General features: G+C 48.0%; 3 protein-coding genes across 9 annotated transcripts in view; 2 read left to right on the plus strand and 1 right to left on the minus strand.

Annotated features, from left to right (window-relative positions):
- Positions 1-23,428, plus strand: part of LOC309369055 (uncharacterized protein) — a 291,502-nt gene that overhangs the window by 195,560 nt on the left and 72,514 nt on the right. The window contains exon 2 of one of the 2 annotated variants that reach the window (XM_081909626.1): positions 5,054-5,135. In XM_081909626.1, the coding sequence (XP_081765752.1) occupies positions 5,054-5,135 (82 nt within the window). Of the gene's footprint in view, positions 1-3,104; positions 3,146-5,053; positions 5,136-23,428 lie in introns of those variants that run through there. The other variant, XM_081909625.1, reaches the window with a different exon arrangement.
- The window catches only part of LOC309369078 (uncharacterized protein), a 421,063-nt gene that overhangs the window by 16,278 nt on the left and 381,357 nt on the right, over positions 1-23,428 (minus strand). The window lies entirely within an intron of this gene.
- LOC309369137 (uncharacterized protein) lies at positions 316-17,466 on the plus strand. 2 transcript variants are annotated; one of them, XM_081909852.1, is made up of 3 exons: positions 6,445-6,571; positions 11,735-11,788; positions 15,435-17,466. In XM_081909852.1, exons 1-3 carry the CDS (start codon positions 6,538-6,540, stop codon positions 17,267-17,269), a joined length of 1,923 nt encoding a protein of 640 aa, XP_081765978.1. In that variant the 5' UTR covers positions 6,445-6,537; the 3' UTR covers positions 17,270-17,466. The 2 variants fall into 2 exon arrangements, with proteins under 2 accessions (XP_081765979.1, XP_081765978.1); XM_081909853.1 differs by lacking the exons at positions 6,445-6,571; positions 11,735-11,788 and adding an exon at positions 316-446.

The following is a 23,428-nucleotide window of genomic DNA, read 5'->3' on the forward strand; positions in this document are numbered from 1 at the left end:
TTTAGTCTGACAAAACTGGTGGGGGTGGCGGCTCTCCACTTTCCTCATCCTGTACATGGTTCTATATTCTTCTGTTGAGTGTCCCCCCCCCCACCACATTTCCCACTAATGTCTCCTTCATCAAAACCAGCCTTTCTCTGCGGGGAACCTGATTCCTCCACCACCACACGCCCTGATCTTCTCATTCACCTCTTGCAGCTCCACAGTGACCAGAGCTGGACATTCCAGCTCTCAACAAGGTCAGTCAATGAGTCGCCAGGGGGAGCAAGGTCTCGCAAGGCTTGGCGGAAATGCTGCTTTCTGGTCAGCCAAGTGGAGTCAGATCTGAGGGATGCTCCTCCATCCACGATGCAGCTGCCAGTAGACCTTTGACTCTGTGGCTCAGCAGAGCACACCTTGCTGTGTTGATCTGTAGGTGAGCTGGCAGAACAAAAGGTCCTCTCAAGGTGAGTGGAAAGGAGGGGGAGTAATAGAATCATAGACTGGACAAGTTGGAAGGGACCACAAGGTGCTTCTAGTCCACGGTGCTTCTAGTCCAACCTTGCTGTGTTAATCTGAAGGTGAGCTGGCAGAAAGGCAAAAGTCAGGCTGTCAGTTCCTCACAAAGGGAGGGCTTCTCCACATCCGAGAGTGCAGAGTGGGGGGCAAGGAGGGCAGGTCTGAGTCCCTGCTCTGGTTCTCTCCAATACTCACCCCTGGGGGAGGGATGTGCAACCGCAGCACATCTGCAAAGAGAAGGACATGGGGACAGGTGAGTCCGTCCCTGAGCACCTGGCAAGGCTATTCCAAGAGTTTTCTTCTGGGTTCCAAGCCCTGCTGCAGGGGAGGAGGGACATCCCAAGCCTTGGGGACCAATCCTGGCCTCCTTCAACCAGAATGTGGCTCCCCAGGTTAACAAGATGGTCAATATTCGGTTCCACTCCACCCTTTTAAAATTTAAATCTCAAAACAGATCCCAACTTTCAAAGCATGTAAATCACATGAGTGGAAAGACTGCTGCTCCACTCACAGAAATAGGACTATACTTCCTTCTCCCACCCTTGAAGTAAACGTCTATGTAACGAAAGAGAATTGACCCAAGTCTGCCTTCCTCCGCCAACCTCAGCTTTGCTCTAGAAGCCAAAAGACAACACTTCCTGTAGTGATCAGGTGGGATTGCTATGAGGATTTATAACAAATATAGAGTAAGCCATCTGTGTCAGCAATCAAAGCATTGCGTTGACTGGGTTTAAACTATTTTGATATGATTCTTGATCAATCCACAACTCTGCATCCCTGTTCCATTTCTCTTTCTTCACAAGTCAGGTACCCACTTTGACAGGCAGGCGTCCTGGATCATCAAAGACAGTGGGCAGCTTCTTTGCTGTAGCTTTTCTGATATGTTAATCTTAGGCTGTTAATTTTAGGGCCAGGAAACAGGTCTCACATAAAGGTGATAATGATTGCTGTCCTCCTGGCCATCCTTCTTATCATATGTATTGATTGTTTATGACCTCCGGGGTTGCTGAATGCACTCCCTTTAAGTTCTCATTTACCCCCAAAATATGCACACTTAATTAGTGTTTGTAGTTTAACTTTTCCCCACGTGGGGTCTGTTGAAATGCTCAGAAGAAATGTGATTGTTTCTTATAGACACTCTGTAAAAGTTCTTTTGTGAATAAAACGACCTGGGCCGAGGGGTAGACAGAGAGAGACACAGACAGAGATTATTATACGCACCCTTCCCAGAGTCTTGCTGGTTCAAGCCTCTGTGTGTATTCTTATTAATCAGAGTTCAATCCTTCCTTTACTTTGGGAACGCCTCACTTCCCCGTCCCCGGGCGAAATCCCCTGGCCTTTCATTGGTAGAGCTGCCACCACGCCGGTAGCGTTTACCTCAGTGCTGCGCAGGGACTGACTGAGCGGGCGGCGAGATGCTTTCAGCCTCGGACACTTGGTGGGTTCTGAAATGGCCGTGCAGGCCAGATTCACGACCCTGGTGGGCTGGATGAGGACCCTTGGCCTACACTGACTGGCAGCAGCTCCCCAGAGTTTCAGGCAGGGATTTCGTCCAGCCCTTGCAGGAGATGCCAGGGGCTGACAATGGGACATTCTGCATGCCAAGCAGATTCTCTAGGGCTCCCCATATTTCACTAGCCTTTCAATGTTATGCTATTAGCAATCGTGGAGATTCCACCTGCCTCTTTCGAAAGAACACTCACCTGGTCAATTAAATTAATTAATTAATTAATAATAATTTATACCCCACCAATCTGGATGGGTTTCCCCAGCCACTCTTGGCGGCTTCCAACAAAAGATTAAAATACAATAGTCCATCAAATATTAAAAGCTTCCCTAAATATAGTAATAGCAACAACCATCCATTTTCAGTCCATTGAATTAGCAATGAAGCATTTCTGGACAAGGGAATGGCATACTTTTGTATATTAGTATAAAAGGCATGCATAGGAAAGTATTACTCATTTATGATGAGAATAGGATTTATTTATTTTGAACTTTGCTGGGTTCCTCCTTGGCAGCCAGTGTGATTCTTTCATCAGGGCTCGAACTCAGGACCCGCTGCCTTGAGGGACACCTAAGAGCAGTTGGGCAGGGGAAAGGTCTCCCTCGGGAGGTGGTGGACTCTCCTTCCTTGGAGGTTTCTCAGCAGAGATCGGACGGCCATCTGCCATGGATGCTTTAGCTGAGATTCCTGCATTGCTGGGGGTTGGACTAGATGACCCTGGGATCCCCTCCTCTCTCTCCACTCCTGAATTCCAGGAGGAGCTTCCTTGCCTCCTGCAAAGCCCTTTTCCCTGCAAGCTCTTCCTCTGGTTTCTGGCCAAGGGAGGGAGATGCTCAGAGTCCAACCAGGAGCCTCACCCACAAAAGGATATCTGGGCATTGAGGTAGCCGGGGGGGGCAGCTGCCTCCCCGAAATCCATAAGAAATAATAAAAATCTGAGGATCTGCCAAGCGAGAGAGGGCTGAGCTGGAGGGACTCGGCTTGGCAAGGGTTAAAGGGAACTGAGCTGCCTTCCTAGAGAGGACAGGAAGCAAGGGGGGGCCAGGTCCTCCAGAGCCAAGCCCCCCCTCCCTCCCCAGTCCTTTCCTTGCTTTGTGTCTCCCCTGCAAGGGCTGCCTCGCTCTCCCCTCCTGGGATCTGGTGAGTCTCCTCTCTCTCTCCCCAGAGGGTGCTGTGGGGGGACGGGGGGGGGTCCCAGGGCTGCAGCAGGGGAGGGGGCCTGGGGGGCCTGATCTGCTCCTGCAGGGGGGGGACCCCAAGTCAGGGAGGAGGAGAGGGTCCTGCCAGGGAGGGGCCAGGTCTGCCACGCTCTCCTTCCTGGAGATCAGAGGATCCCAAACTCATTTGCCCCCCCCCCCCGCTTCAGAAAAGATCTCCCTTCTTTAAACAAAGGAGTCCCTGGGACTTTAACTCTGTGTGACGTCGCTCAGCCTCATTGCACAACGGACGAAAAATGTGCAAATGGTTTTCCAAAGCTGGACGAGGAGGTGGAATAGCCCCCCCCCAAAAAAGGTGGGAGAGAAAGGCCAGGAATAAGGAGAGGGATCCCAGCCCAGAGTCTGGCTGCTGCATTGGGGACCAGTTTCCCAGTGTCTCCCAGGGCAGCTCCCCACAGAGGCCACGACAGCAATCCCCTCGCACCCAGAGCAGGGCATCCCAGGACCACATCCTCTCTCTCCCAAAGCGATTGTTGCTGGCAAAGCAGCCGGGAATGGGCGCTGCTCCTCACTGAGGCTCCAGGGACCTTGGCATCAATGGCTGTGTGTGTGTTAAGCTATCTAAGAGAATACTAATACTAAATTACACTCCTAAATTTCAAGGGAGGTGTTTTTGGCCCTGCGAACTTGGCCCTCAGGGGGTTGGCCAGAAACATACCTGGCCCTCAGAGCAAAGAAAAAGTGACCCCACCCCAAGGGGTCTGCCTGGAGAGTGGCAGAGAGTTCAAGTGCAAAAAAGGAGACAGAAGCAGGGGAGTGGGGGTGGGGGGAGAACAACTCCTGAGGACCCCCGGGTGAGGACCCCCACTAGAGCCAAGCATCCATTTCCCACAAGATACAAATGACTCCCTTATCAGTCAGTTCAGACTTCACGCATTGACTGGAAGGCAGGAGAAACCAGGCTGATTCATCTCCCAGAAATCCCTTCCTTTGCCTCCACATTTTTGCATTGCTAGAAGGCTAGAGACATATTTCTTCTCTTCTTACTCCTCTTCCCCCCCCCCCCAAGATAGCTCTTGGACTGGAATGCGGTGCAGTCCAGCCCTAGTTCCCAGCAAGACTCATCCATGCTTCCTCAAGGAACCTTTTTCTTCTCCTGATATTAGACAATGTTTGTAACAGAACAATGTATTTGCTTTGTAGGATTTGCTAGAGCTTCCCATTCAGACGGACAGAACTTGGCAGAAGACCAAAGGGTTCCTTCCGATCTCTCAAAGGCTTCCTGAGAGCACAGATGGGTGAGCGAGATTCAGCTGGCCCTGGAGCAGGAAGAGGCCATGACATCCAAACCGGGAGCAGTGGGGGATTCTGGGAAAACTCTGTGCAGAAGATCCTGGGTGAGGAGGACACCCTCCGCTCAGAGGTGCAGAGCCAGCAGTTGAGGCAGTTCTGCTGCCAGGAGGCCAAAGGACCCCGAGAGGTTTGCAGCCGACTCTACCACCTTGACCGTCAGTGGCTGAAGCCAGAAAGGCACACGAAAGCTGAGATGCTGGACCTGGTGATCTTGGAGCAGTTCCTGGCTGTCCTTCCACTGGAGATGGAGAGCTGGGTGAGGGAATGCAGAGCAGAGACCAGTTCCCAGGCGGTGGCCCTGGCCGAAGGTTTCCTCCTGAGTCAGGCAGAGGAGAGAAAGCAGGTGAGAGAGACTTTCCTCTGGATACTCCCAAGGGGCTCCAAACAGGACAGAAAACATCCGATAATGGTCTGCTGATGGCCCATGCTTTTTCTGCAAGGCATCCATGGAATGAGATCTCACACCCTTCAAGTCTTTGTCATTCTCTTTCTAGTATTTCTCCCCATTCTCTGTTTTGAATCCTTGTTTCTTTTTCAGGGAATGGATCTCTTTGCAGAAATGGAACTGGATTCCTATGAGGCAGAGAGGCCTCCGTTGGACACCAGAGAGAGGCCACTGGGTAAGGAGGAAGGTGGTTTTTCTCCGTTTGGTCTCATTCTGTTGGTTTTCAAACACATCTGAGGGATCTTTTCATCTTGTTTTGGGGCGAGACAGTTGGGAACAAGGGTCCAGAAAAGGGGAGATGTATTTTTGCAGAAACAAATATAAGAAATAGGCTCAAATGCCTAAGTGCTCTCAGCAGGTAAGGCTTTCTCAAAGGCCCATCTGTAGTTAGAGATGCCCTGTTTCACCTGTGAGAGAAGCAGGCACTCCTGGCGTCCTGCTTACCTTTTTTCTTTTGCAGGAGACAGAATGATGCCGGCAAGACCTCCTGATCCGCCTTTTCATGGGGGCAGAAGGGAAGCAGCGGCTGTGGAACCAGATCAGGTCAGGGGAAGCTGCCTTGTGGGGCCAGAGGCTGAGGGATGGAGCAATGTCATGGACTGGTTGGGCACAGAGGAATGGTGGGAGGAAGCAGCCGGGGAACCAGGAAGGGAAGACGGCTCAGAGCCGAAGGAGTGGAGGTGGAGGAAGGATGAGCGGGTAGAGGGAGAAGAGGGAGAAGCCTGGGAAGAGGAGGTGTCAGAAGCTAAAGGGGTAACAGGGCTTAGTGAGCTGGGAGACTGTGGCAGAATGCAGTGCAGAATCAGAGGCAGAAGAGGAAGGAGGCGAGTGGGAGAAGAAGGTTGAGAGGCTGAGGTGAGTCAGGAGAAGGAGGAGCCACCGGTGGCTCCCTCTCCTTCTGCCAGAAGCCACCCTCCCTGCTTGTCTCTCAGAGCCAGGAGACCCCCTGCAATGCAGGAATCTCTGCTAGATCATCCAAGACAGATGGCCATCCAAAACAGGCTCATTTTATTTCTAGATTGATAACTAAATGGAAAAATTGGTTTCTAAGCAGTGGACAAATGAGAACAAATAGCGGCCTGGATTCACCTAACCAGCCCCATGAGCTGGAAAATGGGGCCTGCCCCCCATACCTCCCCCTCTCCATGCCCCCATGAACCCCTTGAATTTGGCTCTAGGGCATTGGGAGAGAACCTTCCCAGAACAGCCCAGGAGGAGAGGAGAAAGTGGATCCTTCCATTGGGGAAACTGGAACGCTTGCGTAGGCAGAATGACTTGGGAAACACAAGGAGTACCACCTATTTGCGCAAAGACGAATACCCATAATTAAAACGCAGAATAAAATACGCACCCATAATTAAAATGTGCTGCAAAACAATCCTATTGAAACAACACCACAATTTACAGGAAGGAAACAACAGAGCATTATGTAGCAGAACATATTTCTGCTGCCTCAGAGGAGGACATTTCCCTTTTTCTTTTAGGGTCCAGTGTGCTTTGAAGATGTCGCTGTTCGTTTCACGGATGAGGAGTGGGCGTTGCTGGATCCTGACCAGAGAGCTCTGCATAAGGATGTCATGGGGGAGACTCGTGGGATCGTGGCCTCTCTTGGTAAGGCTCCCTGTGGGATCATCATCGCTGTTGTTGTTGTTTAGTCGTTTAGTCGTGTCCGACTCTTCGTGACCCCCTGGATCAGAGCACGCCAGGCACTCCTGTCTTCCACTGCCTCCCACAGTTTGGTCAGACTCATGTTTGTGGCTTTGAGAACACCATCCAACCATCTCGTCCTCTGTCGTCCCCTTCTCCTTGTGCCCTCCATCTTTCCCAACATCAGGGTCTTTTCCAGGGAGTCTTCTCTTCTCATGAGGTGGCCAAAGTATTGGAGCCTCAGCTTCAGGATCTGTCCTTCCAGTGAGCACTCAGAGCTGATTTCCTTAAGAATGGATTCGTTTGATCTTCTGGCTGTCCATGGGACTCTCAAGAGTCTCCTCCAGTACCATAATTCAAAAGCATCAATTCTTCGGCAATCAGCCTTCTTTATGGTCCAGCTCTCACTTCCATACATCACTACTGGGAAAACCATGGCTTTAACTATATGGACCTTTGTTGGCACGGTGATGTCTCTACTTTTTAAGATGCTGTCTAGGTTTGCCATCGCCTTTCTCCCAAGGAGCAGGTGTCTTTTAATTTCATGACTGCTGTCACCATCTGCAGTGATCATGGAGCCCAAGAAAGTAAAATCTCTCACTGCCTCCATGGAGTGTTGGAATTCAGGCCCCGTCAGAGGTATGTGCCTATCTGTTCAGGCACCGGCTGAATTCCTTAGACCTCCCTCCGGCGACTCCCGGCAGGAAAAACATACGAGGTCCGTTCCGGCAATTTTCCTCAGGCTGTGAGAAAAACACACCAACTGCTTCTCCTCCTCCCTGCTCCCTGCATATCCCAAGGGAGGGGAATCAGACACAGACAGAAACGTATCTACATGTCTTTATTTCTGTCTTTAGCAGTCATACAGTAAAGATGTCTGCTCTCTTCAACAAACAGAGAGAAACTCCAAAACTCCACCCATGTACATCCTGTACGGGTCATATGACACACACTGAGCTCACATCCTGTGCTCAATAAGGAGAATGGACTGCCCCTTCGTTTTCATGGCAACAGTCACACACTTCCTGTTTGGCTTTGCAGCCACAAGCTGCTGACTGAGCTGCTAGAGCCTTTGCTTGCTGCAGCATTGCTGCTTTAGGTTAACAACTCTCTGTTGTGCCTTTGTCTCTGACTCAGACACAGCTTCAATTTGACCTTGGTCGTTTACAACAGCAACAGCTAAGTTAGCAAACTCTTGTGAATACCTCTTGGGTGGTACACCCTTCGTTGCTCTCTCAGACCTACGTAAGAGGTGCTGCTCTTCTCTGCTTTCTGGTTCAGCCTTTGGACTCTTTGGAGAACCAGTACCAATTGTAAACAGTGGTTCGTCCTCCTCTTCTGACGGTCTAGTGATTGTGTGAGATTTCCTCTCAATGACTGTGACAACTGAGCTGTCTGAGCTATCGCTGTCATCATCAGTACTACTGAACTCAATAAAATCAACATCATCATCATCAGAATCATCATCATCACCTGTGGGAAATGTGTGAACAATCACTCTCTCCTGTTCAGGAGCACTCTCTAGAAATTTTGTGAGAATCACCTTTCCAGATTCAGACAAAATTACTCCGTAGAGACCCTTTTCATAACCCACAAAAATGCCTCTGGCATTCTTTACTCCACCCGGAGCTTCTGTCCTCACATGAGACCCAAAAACCTTGAAATGGGCAACAGAAGGTTTTCTGTGGAACAGTTTCTCAAAAGGAGAACTTCCCAACTCTTTTGAAAACTTTCTCAACCGCGTGTAACAAAATGACATTAGCGACTCAGCCCAGTCCTCATGTGGCAGATGTGAACTAAGCAATTGCGCTTCCATTCCCTTTTGCAATTCTTTGTTCACCCTAACACAGACACATCTATTCCAAGCTTCTTCGGAAGCAGCAATTTTGTGTCTTATTCCTTTCTTCTTCAGGAACCTCTGGAAATCCTGTAAAAGAAAAATTGGCTTCTCATCTGTGTACAGACAATCTATGTCAGCATCATGCATATTTTTAACCTTTTCACAAAACTCTTTAAACCTTTCTAAGGCTTCTTTCGGTCTCTCCAAAAGATAAATCCAGACAAAACCTGTGAAAGAATCAACACAAATTAGGTAATACTTTGCATTGCCTCTAGATGGTGCTAAAGGACCAATCACATCAGCATACACCCGCTGAAATGCCTTGTCAACCCTCGAGGTGACCTGCTTGGCGTTCTTCTTGGCTACACCTGCAAAAGAAATCATGTTAGAATCACAAGAATTACATTCCATGTAATCACTTTGATCAAATGTCAACAAATACAGCCCATCTTTCTCTTTGGCAGAAAGATACAACTCTCCATCTTTGTAGATCTCGCAGTGTTGATCATCATAGGACAGTTTTAGTCCCTTCTTGGCAATCTGCGAAACGCTGAGCAGATTGTACTTCAACTCTGGAACCAAATAAACATTGTTTATAGTCAAGTTCAGACTTTCAAGATACACAGTCCCAATTCCGGTGGCTTCTAGCTCTTGACCGTTGGCTTGTTGTACAGCGAAGCTTTGCTTCTTAAACGTAGAAAGCAGTCCTCTGTGTCGACACATATGCTGAGTACACCCAGTGTCTAGGACAAAGAAATTCCCCGCTTCTGGTGTGGCTTTTAGCGACATCAAAGCCTTTGCAGTCTTTACCTTTGGGATGGTATGACCTTTGTCTGACGCCTCAGACTTTGTGGAGCTTCCCTTCGCTCCTTTCTGCTGACGTGGCTTCTTACAGTACCGCTGAAGATGCCCAGTTTGGTCACAATTGTAGCATCGGACAACGTTCAAAGCTACAGCATTTTCTCCAGTAGCTTCAGCAGTGGGGGTGTCAGAACTCCGTTCTTGTCTCCCCCTGTCCTTCACTTCCAGGGCGGCAAGTCTGTCATGTTCATTCAGAACGACGGCAAAGACCCTGTCCGACGTTAGATCAGCTGCTGGGAGAGACCCCAGCTGACTGGCAACTGTTTTGTAAGTCCGATTCAGGCTGTTGATCACCATGAAGCAAAACACTTCCTCCTGCAGACGGAAATTGCGTTCCACCATCTGTTGACGCAGAAATTTCATTTCCGTCAGGTGCGTTTGAACATCTCCATCAGGCGCAAGCCTCAGGTTGGTCAGCTTCTCAAAATACAGCAACCCTGAAGAACCTGCATCTCTCTGATGTGTCCTTCTCAGCATGTCCCAAACATCTTTCGCGTGCTGTGAATCTTGTATATGAATAAGCTGAGAGTCTGACATGCACAGAATTATAGCAGTTCTGGCCTTCACATCCTGTGACTCCCAAGCACGCGTTGGTGCTGCAGGGATGGGGTTCTCAATCACCCCAAACAGTCTCTGATTCTGCAGCAAGGCCTTCATCTTAATAGACCAAGATGCATAATTGTCACTGGTCAGGAGGGGTGGAGAAAGCAGGCCTCCCCCCTTCTTGGCATCCATTTTGAGTCCTTGCATTGACTCTCAAACACAAGCCTCTAAAATCCAATAGCTGGCTTGTTTACACTCTGTGCACCTGGCAGCTCTGAACACTGGCTGCTTTGGAAAGTCCCTTTCCAACAGTTCCTTTGGGCCTAAGTCAAAACATAGGCTGTTTTTGCCTCTCTGAGGCAAAGCCTGACTTCCAGCCCTCTCATGAAACTGGCCTTCGTTGCTAAGCAACAGCATTCCTTTCCTTGGACAGGATTAACCACAGGAATGTTTGGAATGCAGAGCTCTTCTCTCTCAGAGCTGTTTTTCCCAAACCTTGCTCCCTTGAAGCAGAGAATGAATCAATCCGCATTCACACTTCCAAGCCCGAAAATCTCATACCTGGGCTCCGTAGCTTGGCTTTCAGCTTCCTCTGGTCAGCTTCTGGCTGCAGAGAATCAGTTTTCTCACCTCAGGCCTCCATGGAGCAATGAAAACAGCAGCTCTGCCACTCTTTCTGCAGACTTCCATGGATTGTAGTAACCATCAGCTCTGATACCACTGTTGGAATTCAGGCCCGGTCAGAGGTATGTGCCTATCTGTTCAGGCACCGGCTGAATTCCTTAGACCTCCCTCCGGCGACTCCCGGCAGGAAAAACATACGAGGTCCGTTCCGGCGATTTTCCTCAGGCTGTGAGAAAAACACACCAACTGCATCTCCTCCTTCTCCTCCTCCCTGCATATCCCCAGGGAGGGGAATCAGACACAGACAGAAATGTAACTACATGTCTTTATTTCTGTCTTTAGCAGTCATACAGTAAAGATGTCTGCTCTCTTCAACAAACAGAGAGAAACTCCAAAACTCCACCCATGTACATCCTGTACGGGTCATATGACACACACTGAGCTCACATCCTGTGCTCAATAAGGAGAATGGACTGCCCCTTTGTTTTCATGGCAACAGCCACATACTTCCTGTTTGGCTTTCCAGCCACAAGCAGCTGTCTGAGCTGCTAGAGCCTTTGCTTGCTGCAGCATTGCTGCTTTAGAATAACAGTCTCTACTTTTTAAGATGCTGTCTAGGTTTGCCATCGCCTTTCTCCCAAGGAGCAGGTGTCTTTTAATTTCATGACTGCTGTCACCATCTGCAGTGATCATGGAGCCCAAGAAAGTAAAATCTCTCACTGCCTCCATTTCTTCCCTTTCTATTTGCCAGGAGGTGATGGGACCAATGGCCATGATCTTCGTTTTTTTGATGTTGAGCTTCAGACCATATTTTGCGCTCTCCTCTTTCACCCTCATTAAAAGGTTTTTTAATTCCTCCTCACTTTCTGCCACCAGGGTTGTGTCATCTGCTTATCTGAGGTTTTTGATATTTCTTCTGGCGATCTTAATTCCGGCTTGGGATTTATCCAGCTCAGCCTTTCGCATGATGAATTCTGCATATAAGTTAAATAAGCAGGGAGACAATATACAGCCTTCTCGTACACTTTTCCCAATTTTGAACCAATCAGTTGTTCCATATCCAGTTCTAACTGTAGCTTCTTGTCCCACATAGAGATTTCTCAGGAGACAGATGAGGTGGTCAGGCACTCCCATTTCTTTAAGAACTTGCCATAGTTTGCTGTGGTCGACACAGTCAAAGGCTTTTGCATAGGGATCATCATATCAGCCTGGAAATTCAAAAAATACCTCTATGTGACCAACCTCATCTATTTTCACAGAGGTCAGCCGTGGCCCCTATAACACCTGGGAACCTAACACCCCCACAATAAACAGTAACTTACAGTTTTTTCTTTGAACAATCTTCCTCAAATTATTCCTTTTTCTACCACGACCGGGCTGGTCTGAACTGCCCAAGCCATCTTAAATGTCAGCTTTAGAATTGTTAGGAAAGATAAGTTGTGAGGTTTAGAGCTTACAGGGTTAACAGCTCAGAGTGTCCTGCATCTGGGGAGGAGCTTTCTCAACATCCAGGAAAGCCGTTTCTTTGTTCTTTCTGACTTTCTTTGTCTCCTGAGGCAAGGAAGACGAAATGTCTGCATCTTCCGATGGTTTAGTAGCAGTGATGCTGATGACGCTGATGATGAAGATGCTTTACAAACTTAATCTTTTCCGGAACAGGGCTGCTCTTAAATCGATGTACCACTGTAGTAATAATAATATTTTTTTATTTATACCCTGCCCATTTGGCTGGGTTGCCCCAACACATATATAAACATGGCTTCCAACACATTTATAAACATGAAACATAAATAATAATAATCTGATCCCATATAAAAAGAACATTAACTTTAAAGTGAACTTCTCCTAGTGGCCAAAATTGTGGAAACCTTTTATGAATAGTGTATTTCTGAGGTTTGATGGCTCATAACACCCCTTTTGTGTGGAGTAATACCATAAAATTAATGACGTAAATTTTGCCCACACCTTTTGCTGCCAGATCAACACACTATCTGGGTGTTTCACTGTCGGTGTAATGCAAGTAGGATGTAAATCTTCTCTGATTCTTCTCCTCGCGTATGTCATGCCATCACTACCAAGCAAGGAGTTTTGGGTCTCATATAATATGATTTTTATTAATTTTCCAATAAAAACAAATTTATAACATCATTAAACATCAAAAACTCATCACATATCTTTTTTTTCTTTTAGACTTCCATCAACATGTCTGATAATTTTCCGTAATTATCACAGATTGCATTATACATATCTTTTCTTCCCATGTTGTTTAAACAATATTTCTACCAAATCTTCTTACAGATCTTCTTGAAAACTTACAAATGTTATATCATTATCACAAATATTTTTAATATATTCTGTAAATTTACTCCAGTCCTCAGTGAATCTTTGGTCTTGTCAGTTGCGAATCCTCCCTGTTAATCTGTCCAGTTCCGCGCAATCCATTAATTTCGATCTCCATTCTTCAATCGTAGGCATTTCTTCTTGTTTCCATTTCTGGGCCAAAAGAGTTCTGGCTGCTGTTGCTGCATACAGAAATACTTTCTGATCGTTCCTTTTTATTTCACCACCTAATATTCCTAATAGAACTGCTTCTGGTTTTTTAACAAATGTATATTTCAGTATTTTCTTTATCTCATTATATATCATTTCCCAGAAGCACTTCATTTTTTCACATTCCCACCACATATGATAAAATGTCCCTTCTTTCTCCTTACATTTCCAACATTTATTACTCACCTTATACATCTTACTTAATTTAACTGGTGTTATATACCATCGATATATCATTTTCATAACATTTTCTTTAATTGTGGTACATGCCGTAAATCTCATCCCATCCTTCCACAGTTTTATCCAGTCATCAAATTGAATGTTATATCCAAAGTCTTTGGCCCATTGAATCATAACTGATTTAACCTCTTCATCCTTCAAATGCCATTCTAATAATAATTTATACATCATAGATAATTTTTTAACTTCGTTATTCAATACTTCTCTTTGAAACCTAGATTCTTTTTCAGAATAGCCTCTTTCTGCAACCTCTTTTCTAAACATTTCATTAATCTGAAAATAATGCAGCCAATTGTTTACATATTCTTTCACTTCTTCATATGGTTTCATTTTCCACTTACTTCCCTCTTTCTCAATTAAACTTCCATATGTTATCCACCTCCCAGTCATATTGATCTTTTTAACACTCATCGCCTCTAATGGTGATAACCAGTGTGGTATTTTTGGTTCAAGTAGGTTTTTGTACCTACCCCATACCTCAATCAGAGATCCTCTAATAATATGATATTTGAAACCTTTATGCACTCGTTTTTTTCCATACCGTAAATATGCGTGCCAACCGAATCTATTGTCATATCCTTCCAATTCTAACAAATCTGTATTTTCTAATTTCATCCATTCTTTCAACCAACATATGCACGTTGCTTCATAATATAATCTCATATCTGGCAGGGCCAAGCCTCCCCTCTCTTTTAAATCTGTTAACAACTTAAATTTTATTCTCGGCTTTTTGCCCTGCCAGATATATCTTGAAATCAAAATCCATAAGATGCCACCAAAAGAATAAAAGTCTGTGTTAAATCTCAAAGAGAGGGGAAGAGAAGGAGAAGGGCAAAAGCCTCCCCCATCAAAGATACAAAAATGGCGCAGTTTGCTTCTTTCTATCCCATTCAAATACTCCACAGAGAAGGAGGCAGGGGGGGTATGAACTTCAGAGGGCAAAAACACTCCTAATTCCTCTCAAACTTCTTTTAAACTTCCAGCAAATTAAGATAAAGAAACAGTATTTTCCCTCTTAGTATCTTCTGTCTCTCTTCACAGGCTAGAATTAATAAATCAGTAGTTTTAAAGTCCGTCGCTGCCAATTGCGCAGATCTTTTTAAAAACAAAAGTAGAAAGCTCTTGGAGTCTTCTCCGCCGACGTTTCCCACCGACTCACTGATAAGACTATTAATTGCCTTCCAAACGATTCTCCCCCTTTTCTCTATCTTTATAATCCTTATACTCCTTATAGTCCTTTAAAAGGCAGTCAAATAAATTATCAGTTTAATCCGTTTGCATTGACTTACGTTTTTGTACTGCTTTGAAGATTGTTCTTGTGTGTAGCTTAAATTCCAGGCAAGGCTGACCTCCTTTTTTCCACCTTATCCACTTTAAATTGGCTCTAATCCATGGATTTGTATTTTTAAAAGTCCCAATTCGATTTCTTAATGTTTGAGAGCTGATCGTTTCTGTGTGCAAGCTCGAAGCTTCACTCTTGATGGATAGAAATGGCCTCCTGCTGTCCGCTTCTCTACCCCACCGCTCTTGTCGCCCCCAAAAAAGAGATTACTTGGCAGCCGGAGGAAAAGCTGTTAGACAGTGCCAGGACCCTGCCCCTTGAATATCCTTTCAAGGGTGTTTGGGGGGCTGCGGCGCTCTTGCAGCACTCCCTTTTCCCCTCAAAAGCTGGATTCTCTCAGCACTGAGGAATCCCGCTTGCTTTCACTCCCGCGATCGCCGGAAGCCTCCTCAACTCTTCGTGCCATTTCTATAATTTTATTATGTTTTATAAGAACAAAAAAACCAACCAACTTGATAGCAATCACAAAAGACACTGACAAAAGTCAACCTAAGTAAGTTGTCCTTTTTTCTGGTTATTTGGCTATAGCTTTAGATAGAATATGGGTAATTGAACAATTTCCGTTGATACATAATTTTATGATGTTAGTCCAAAAGAAGCAATGTTATGAGCCATCAAACCTCTGAAATACACTTTTCTCCAAAGGTATTCCACAATTTTGACCACTACTGTATATCAAACAAAACAACATTCAGCACCTCAACAGAATCTCATAATAAATATGATGGTTAATGACAAACAACAAAGGTACTAAACACACACTGAACTCCCTTCAGTTCTTCTCCATTTGTTCCGGAGGTTCTAATCCCTTTTTGTCTCCATGGCAGATTGTGATGAATCAGAAATCAAGAACGAAGGTAACCACGATAAAATCCCCAGAGAGGAGAAGCCACGTAAAAATTTGGAGTTTGGAGAAAGCTGCAGTCAGCGCTCCCATTCCACTTCCCATCAACAAAATATCCTTGGAAAGAAACTCTATCAGTGTGTGGAATGTGGAAAGAGCTTCAGTATGAGCTCCTCTCTCACTAGGCATCAGAGAATTCATACAGGGGAGAAACCCTATCAGTGTGTGGAATGTGGAAAGAGCTTCAGTCAGAGCTCCTCTCTCACTTCCCATCAAAGAATTCATACAGGGGAGAAACCCTATCAGTGTGTGGAATGTGGAAAGAACTTCAGGAAGAGTGCCGCTCTCACGTCCCATCAGAGAATTCATACAGGGGAGAAACCCTATCAGTGTGTGGAATGTGGAAAGAGCTTCAGTCAGAGCTCCAATCTCACTTCGCATCAAAGAATTCATACAGGGGAGAAACCCTATCAGTGTGTGGAATGTGGAAAGAGCTTCAGTCAGAGCTCCAAACTCACTTCCCATCAAAGAATTCATGCAGGGGAGAAACCCTATCAGTGTGTGGAATGTGGAAAGAGCTTCAGTCAGAGCTCCAAACTCACTTCCCATCAAAGAATTCATACAGGGGAGAAACCCTATCAGTGTGTGGAATGTGGAAAGAGCTTTAGTCAGAGCTCCGATCTCACTTCCCATCAAAGAATTCATACAGGGGAGAAACCCTATCAGTGTGTGGAATGTGGAAAGAGCTTCACTCATAGCTCTTGTCTCACTTCTCATCAAAGAATTCATACAGGGGAGAAACCCTATCAGTGTGTGGAATGTGGAAGGAGCTTCAGGCAGAGCTCCTCTCTCACTTCCCATCAGAGAATTCATACAGGGGAGAAACCCTATCAGTGTGTAGAATGTGGAAAGAGCTTCAGGAAGAGCGCCAATCTCACCTTCCATCAAAGAATTCATACTGGGGAGAAACCCTTTCAGTGTGTGGAATGTGGAAAGAGCTTCACTCATAGCTCTTCTCTCACTTCTCATCAAAGAATTCATACAGGGGAGAAACCCTATCAGTGTGTGCAATGTGGAAAGAGCTTCACTGAAAGCTCCTCTCTCACTTCCCATCAAAGATTTCATACAGGGGAGAAACCCTATCAGTGTGTGGAATGTGGAAAGAGCTTTAGTAGGAGCACCGATCTTATTTCACATCAGAGAATTCATACAGGGGAGAAGCCCTATCCGTGTGTTAAATGTGGAAAGAGCTTCACTCATAGCTCCTCTCTCACTTCCCATCAAAGAATTCATACAGGGGAGAAACCCTATCAGTGTGTGGAATGTGGAAAGAGCTTCAGTCAGAGCTCCAAACTCACTTCCCATCAAAGATTTCATACAGGGGAGAAACCCTATCAGTGTGTGGAATGTGGAAAGAGCTTTAGTCAGAGCTCCGATCTCACTTCCCATCAAAGAATTCATACAGGGGAGAAACCCTATCAGTGTGTGGAATGTGGAAAGAGCTTCACTCATAGCTCTTGTCTCACTTCTCATCAAAGAATTCATACAGGGGAGAAACCCTATCAGTGTGTGGAATGTGGAAGGAGCTTCAGGCAGAGCTCCTCTTTCACTTCCCATCAGAGAATTCATACAGGGGAGAAACCCTATCAGTGTGTGGAATGTGGAAAGAGCTTTAGTAGGAGCACCGATCTCATTTCACATCAGAGAATTCATACAGGGGAGAAGCCCTATCCGTGTGTGGAATGTGGAAAGAGCTTCACTCATAGTTCCTCTCTCACTTCCCATCAAAGAATTCATACTGGGGAGAAACCATATTAGTGTGTGGAATGTGGAAAGAGCTTCTGGAGGAGCTCCGATCTCACTTCCCATCAAAGAATCTACACAAAGGTCGGTTTGTGTTTTTATATTGTGTTTTTATGTTGTAACATTCCTGAGACCTGTGGGTGTAGGGAATAGGCACCAACTCTTAAAGCCCTTGCGGTCTTTGTCCCCCAATAAAATATTTGAGGAGGCCACCCCCCAGGTTTTTTTGGTTTTTTTCCCCAAACACAACCTTTTATTCTTTCACAACTTGCCATACAATTTCTCTTTTAATTTTCTCTCTATAAATAAATAAATAAATAAATAAAGTACAAAGGTCACAATAAAATCAAAATACAAGAAAATACAAAGGTGGACAGGTCCCATATTTGCAGGCCAAACGCAAAAGTTGCTTTGAAGCAGGGTTTCCCAAACTTGGGTCCCCAGCAGCTCCTGGACTACAGTTTCCATCATCCCTTCCCGTTAGTCCTGCTAGCTAGGGATGATGGGAGTTGTAGTCCAAAAACAGCTGGAGACCCATGTTTGCTTTAAAGGGAAGGTAGGCTGGCCCTGTGACACCCTCTGCTGGCTGATTGGAATTTATAGATCTCAAAACTGAAGTTTATCGGCACTTCAACCTCTAGGGAGCTTCTAGGTGCTTTCTGCACCACCTAGAGTACCCACAGAATTGTGGATTCTACTGGCAACACACAGTAGAATGCGCTGAGTTCAAAAAAGCAGAGATCTTTCAGTCAGCTCTGGGTAGGCTGTTGTATCTGTCCCAATGGAGCAGACCGGACATTGCTTTTGCTACCAATCTGCTCAGCAGGGAAGCTACAAACCCCAGTGTGAGTGCCTGGAATGGTATCAAGAGGGTGCTGCGTATCTGCAGGATACCAAGGATTTCTGTCTCAAGCTGTCAGCTAAGGGTGATGGCTAGCTGATATGCTGGACAGATAGCGATTAGGCAAATCTGGCTAACAGGAAGTCCGTATCTGGGATGGTGGTAAGGTTTGGGGACTCTTTGGTTGGGTGGAAGTCCTGGTGTACTGGCCCCGGGGGTTAATCAAGAGGCAAGGTCCAAGTCCAGCCCGTGGTCGATGAAGCAACATGAAGGCAGTCCATAAAAGTTGAAGCTGGGTGCAGGGCAGGGTTCAGGCAGGGACTGACAACCACCAATGTTGTTCCTGCAACTTGGGACTGGGGCTGGCTGGCTTTCATATGTCTCAAGGCATACGGTGGCTCTGATCCTCAGATGACTGGCCTCTCGTGGCCTGGAGGCGAGCACTCCTCCTGGGAGAAACCAGTTCCCCTCACCTCTCTGCCCTGAGCCTCTGCAGTTCAGGAGTGGCTGAAGAGTTATTGGGCCCAGAGGGAGACTCACCTGTAGGCATTGAGTCCTCAACCACCTTTGGAGCCAGAGTGCATTTACCTGGTGCCTGCTCCTGAGGATCCAGCACAGGTGCAGGCGCTTCAGAATCAAGGCCCTGCCCCAGTTCAGCCGGCCCTGGAGGCGGTGGTCTGGAGGTACTCCAGGTTCCGGTGGTCGGTTCTCACCTCCACCGGGTGTCGTGCCCCCTCAAGATGTTGGTGCCAGACCTCAAAGGCCACCTTGATGGCCAGTAGTTCCCGCTCCCACACGGTATAGTTACGCTCCGCTGGAAGGAGCTGGCAGGAATAGAAGGCGCAGGGTAAGAGTGGCGCATCAGGTCCGTACTGCTGAGACAAGACGGCACCGAGAGCCATACTGGAGGCGCCGGTCTCTATCACAAAGGGTTGAGAGGGATCAGGATGTTGCAAGATCGGTGCTCTCTGGAAACAGGCCTTCAACCCCTGAAACGCCTCCTCTGCCTCCTTGTCCCAGGAAAATGGCGTCTTGGGGCACAGTAGCCGGGTCAACGGGGTGGTGCGATGAGCATAATCTGCAATGAAGGTCCGGTAATAGTTGGCGAACCCCAGGAATCGCTGTAGGTCCTTGCGGTTCCGAGGTGCCGCCCATTCCCAAACCGCTGCCACCTTCCCAGGATCAATCTGCACCCCATCTGGAGAGAGTCAGTGACCAAGGAAGTCCACTGACCGCGGATGGAACTCGCACTTGCTGAGCTTCGCATACAGGCGGTGCTCCCGCAAGCGCTGCAGCACAGTCCGGACATGATCTTCGTGGCGAGCCGGGTCCCGGGAGAAAACCAGAATGTCATCCAAGTACACCACCACGTACTTGTCTAGCAAGTCCTGGAACACGTGATTGATGGGAGCCAGTGTGGTGTAGTGGTTAAGAGCAGTAGTCTGGTAATCTGGGAAACCGGGTTCGAGTCTCCGCTCCTCCACATGCAGCTGCTGGGTGACCTTGGGCCAGTCACACTTCTGTGAAGTCTCTCAGCCCCACTCACCTCACAGAGTGTTTGTTGTGGGGGAGGAAGGGAAAGGAGAATGTTAGCCGCTTTGAGACTCCTGAAGGGGAGTGAAAGGCGGGATATCAAATCCAAACTCTTCTTCTTCTTCTTCTGATGTACTGTTGGAACACAGCGGGTGCGTTGCACAAACCGAAGGGCATAACCAGGTATTCGAACTGCCCGTACCGGGTCCCGAATGCTGTCTTCCACTCATCCCCGGATCTGAATTAAATTGTAGGCCCACCGGAGGTCTAGCTTGGTGAACACCTGCGCCCCTTGCACCCGCTCCAGCAACTCCGAAATAAGGGGCAAGGGGTACTGGTCTGGGATGGTAATTTTGTTCAGGGCCCGGTAATCATGGCAAAGGCGAAGCTCCCCACACTTCTTCTTAACGAAGAGCACTGGCGCAGCGGTTGGCGAGGTAGAAGGCCTAATGAAACCATGCTCCAGGTTCTTGCGCAGGAAGTCCTGCAAAGCTTCGCGCTCTGGCTCTTAGAGAGTATAAGCGACTCACCGGCAGGGGCGCTCCGGGCTGGAGGTCTATGCCACAGTCAAAAGACCGATGCGGCGGCAGCTGGTCTGCCCCCCATTCCTCAAACATGTCTTGATAGTCCCGGTACTCGGCGGGGAGCAAAGATGCAGCCTCCTCAGTGGGTGCGGCTGCTAGCATCTCGGACCGAGCATGGGGACATGGGTCTGGGAAGTGCACAGTCTGATTGACCCAGTCAATCTGAACATTGTGAGCCTCCAGCCAGTCCATCCCGAGCACCAGGGGGAACCGGGGCATGGTGGCAATGTCCAAAGTTCGCATCTCCCGGTGCTGCTGGAGACACAGGACCAAGGGCTGGGTCTCCTGAGTAACGGCACCCAAACGCAGGAACCGTCCGTCAATTGACTCCACCTGTACCGGTTCTAGCTTGTTCTGAAGTGGCACCCAATGATGGGCAGCAAAAGCAGCGTCCATATAGGAGCGGGTTGCCCCTGAGTCTACCAGAGCATGGGTAAGAATCCAGGGCCCACCTGGAGGGTAGAGACGCACCGGAACCATGAGATGTCGCAATTCCACTGGTGAGGGCCCCTCTTGCATGGTTTGGGACCCCAGGTTGGTAGGGCCTTCGGCTACCGAGGTTGGCAGTTTTCCTGCGACTGGCATCTTCTCGGGACAGGATTGGGCGTAATGTCCACTCCCACCGCAGTAAAGACACAGGTTCCCCTCCCGACGCAGCGTCTTCTCCAAGGGGGAGAGGCGAGGTCGCGCAGCCCTGAGCTGCGTTGGCTCATCCAGCAACTCGGCTGTGGGCGTGGACCTGCTGGGAAGGACTGGAGCCAGGAGCCGGGGGTGCTGGCGGTCCCGGGCCTGGCGATGGACCTCCAACTGATCGTCTATCTGCAGGCTCCGCTGAATAAGGACGTCCAGCGTGGTGGGACGATCCATCATGGCCAACTGGTCCAGTATCTCGTCCGACAGTCCCTCAAGATACTGGTCCCGAAGTGCAGAGTCATTCCAAGACAAGTCTTGCACCAACAGCCGAAATTCCATGGTGTAGGCAGCCGCAGTGGACTTGCCCTGTTTCAAACGCCTAATTGCCCGGTTGGCTTGACTCTCCTTCTGGGGGTTGCTGAATGCGGCCTCCAAATGGTTGCAAAACCCCATATAGTCTGTCAGTAAGGGGGAGTCTTGCCTGAGCAGCGGCAATGCCCACTTGGCCGCCTGGTCCTTTAACAAACTGATCAAAAAGTGCACCTTGGTGCGGTCATCAGGGAAGTTCCGGGCTCACCCCTGAATATACAACTTGGCCTGGGCTAGGAACATGGGAAAGCTGGCCGGGGCCCCATCAAATTTCTCTGGCAAGGCCACTGGGTACTTGCCTGGAGCTGGGGCGTTCTCCTGGGCCAATGATTCCAGCGCAGCTGCCTGGTCGGCCATGGCTTCTGGCTTTTCCCGAACGCACTCCAACGAAGGGGGAGTGCGGGTATGGCGGGAGCAAACTGTGCAGGTCCAGGGGGGAGATTACCGTGGGGTGAGGCCCAGGACCTGAGTTGAGGGTCGGCAGACAGTCCTCCTCGGGTGAAGCGGGGTCCACAGCGAGAAGCCGTCAAGGACAGGAACTCTGGGGGAACAGGACTGGATGCTGGCTGAAGCAGCTCTACAACGACGTTGCTCCCTCAACCTGGGACCGGGCTGACTGGCCTTTATCTTCTCTGAGGCCAGGGGCGGTCCCGGCCCCCAGGAGACCCACCTCTCCTGGTCTTAAGGCAAGCACTCCTCCGGGGAGAAACCAGTTCCCTTCGCCTCTCTGCCCTGAGCCTCTGCAGTTCAGGAGAGGCTGAAGGGTTACTGGGCTCAGGGGGAGACTCACCTGTAGGCATTGAGTCCTCAACCACCTCTGGAGCCAGAGTGGATTTACCTGGTGCCTGCTCCTGAGGATCCGGCACAGATGCAGGGGCTTCAGAATCAAGGCCCTGCCCCAGTTCAGCCGGCCCTGGAGGCGGGGACTCCTGTGCAGGCTGGGATTCCTCCGGTTCAGCCTCTGAATCGGATTCCCAGGCCATCACACAGGAAAAGCACATCTGGAGTTTGCTATATGTACAGCCAGGGTCTATTTGATTGGTTGTGCAAGAAGCTGCAACATGCTAGAGAATGTGTTCAGAAAGGACTTGTAACGGTGTCCTACATGCCAGGTAATGAAATTCCTGCTGATTTATTGTCCAAGGTTGTTCCGAAGGATCAACACTGTACCTATGTACAGAAATTGGGTTTGTACTTATAATGTACTGACACGCTGCCCAGTGGTGTTCACAGAAAGGGGGAGGATGTTAGTTTCTGTTTCTCACTGTGCAGCTGTGCGGAGTCCCTGGACTCTGTTTACATTCCAGAGACCTTGCAGTCTCACGGGAAAAGGGAGACGGGATGTGACGTTAGTGGTTTCCTGTTTCCTTTGTTCCTTAGTTCCTTTGTTCAGTTGCTCTCTGCTTTCATAGAGAGAGGATGTCTTTTCTGTTCTGCGTAGTTTAGAAATAAAACTCTTTACAATGTAGCCAAACCTCTCGTCTCTTCCCTGTGCTGGGAACCCTGCTGGATAGAATGTGCTTGAGGCCTCATCAAAGGCTCAGGTCATTAAACACGTCGGAGGCGATTTCAAAGGCTCAGCTCGGAGGAAGATGAGGCCTTATCGGCTTGGCCGAGCGGAGATTCTGACAAAGATTCACAAAATGTTTAGGGGTCTGCGTACCCCCAGGAAAAAAGCACTGGATCTAACCATCATCTTTCTTTTTTCTTTTACAAACATTTTATTGGTTTTGAATGAATCATAGAATCATAGAGTTGAAAGGGACCCCAAGGGACATCTAGTCCAACCCCCTGAATGCAAGAAACTCAGCTAAAGCATTCATGACAAAATGAACCACACACATCACAAACACAATAACAACATTTATGTAGAAGTGTCCATGTACTGTTTGAGTAGGAACCAAGATGGGTGACCAGTGGAATGAATAAATGTTTACTCCCAGCATCTAGTGCTTAAACCAAAGGGAAGCACTATCTCCATATTGATGCACTGGAAAGGGGGTGGGGGTGGGGAGACTGCCTGTCTAAAGGAAGAAGAAGAAGAAGACGATGAAGAAGAGGAGTTTGGATTTGATATCCCACTTTATCACTACCCTGAGTCTCAAAGCTGCTCACAATCTCCTTCCCCTTCCTTCCCCACCACAAACACTCTGTGAGGTGAGTGAGGATGAGAGACTTCAGAGAAGTGTGACTGGCCCAAGGTCTCCCAGCAGC

The sequence above is a fragment of the Podarcis melisellensis genome (assembly GCF_964234715.1).
Source record: "Podarcis melisellensis genome assembly, chromosome: 4".
NCBI lineage: Eukaryota > Metazoa > Chordata > Lepidosauria > Squamata > Lacertidae > Podarcis > Podarcis melisellensis.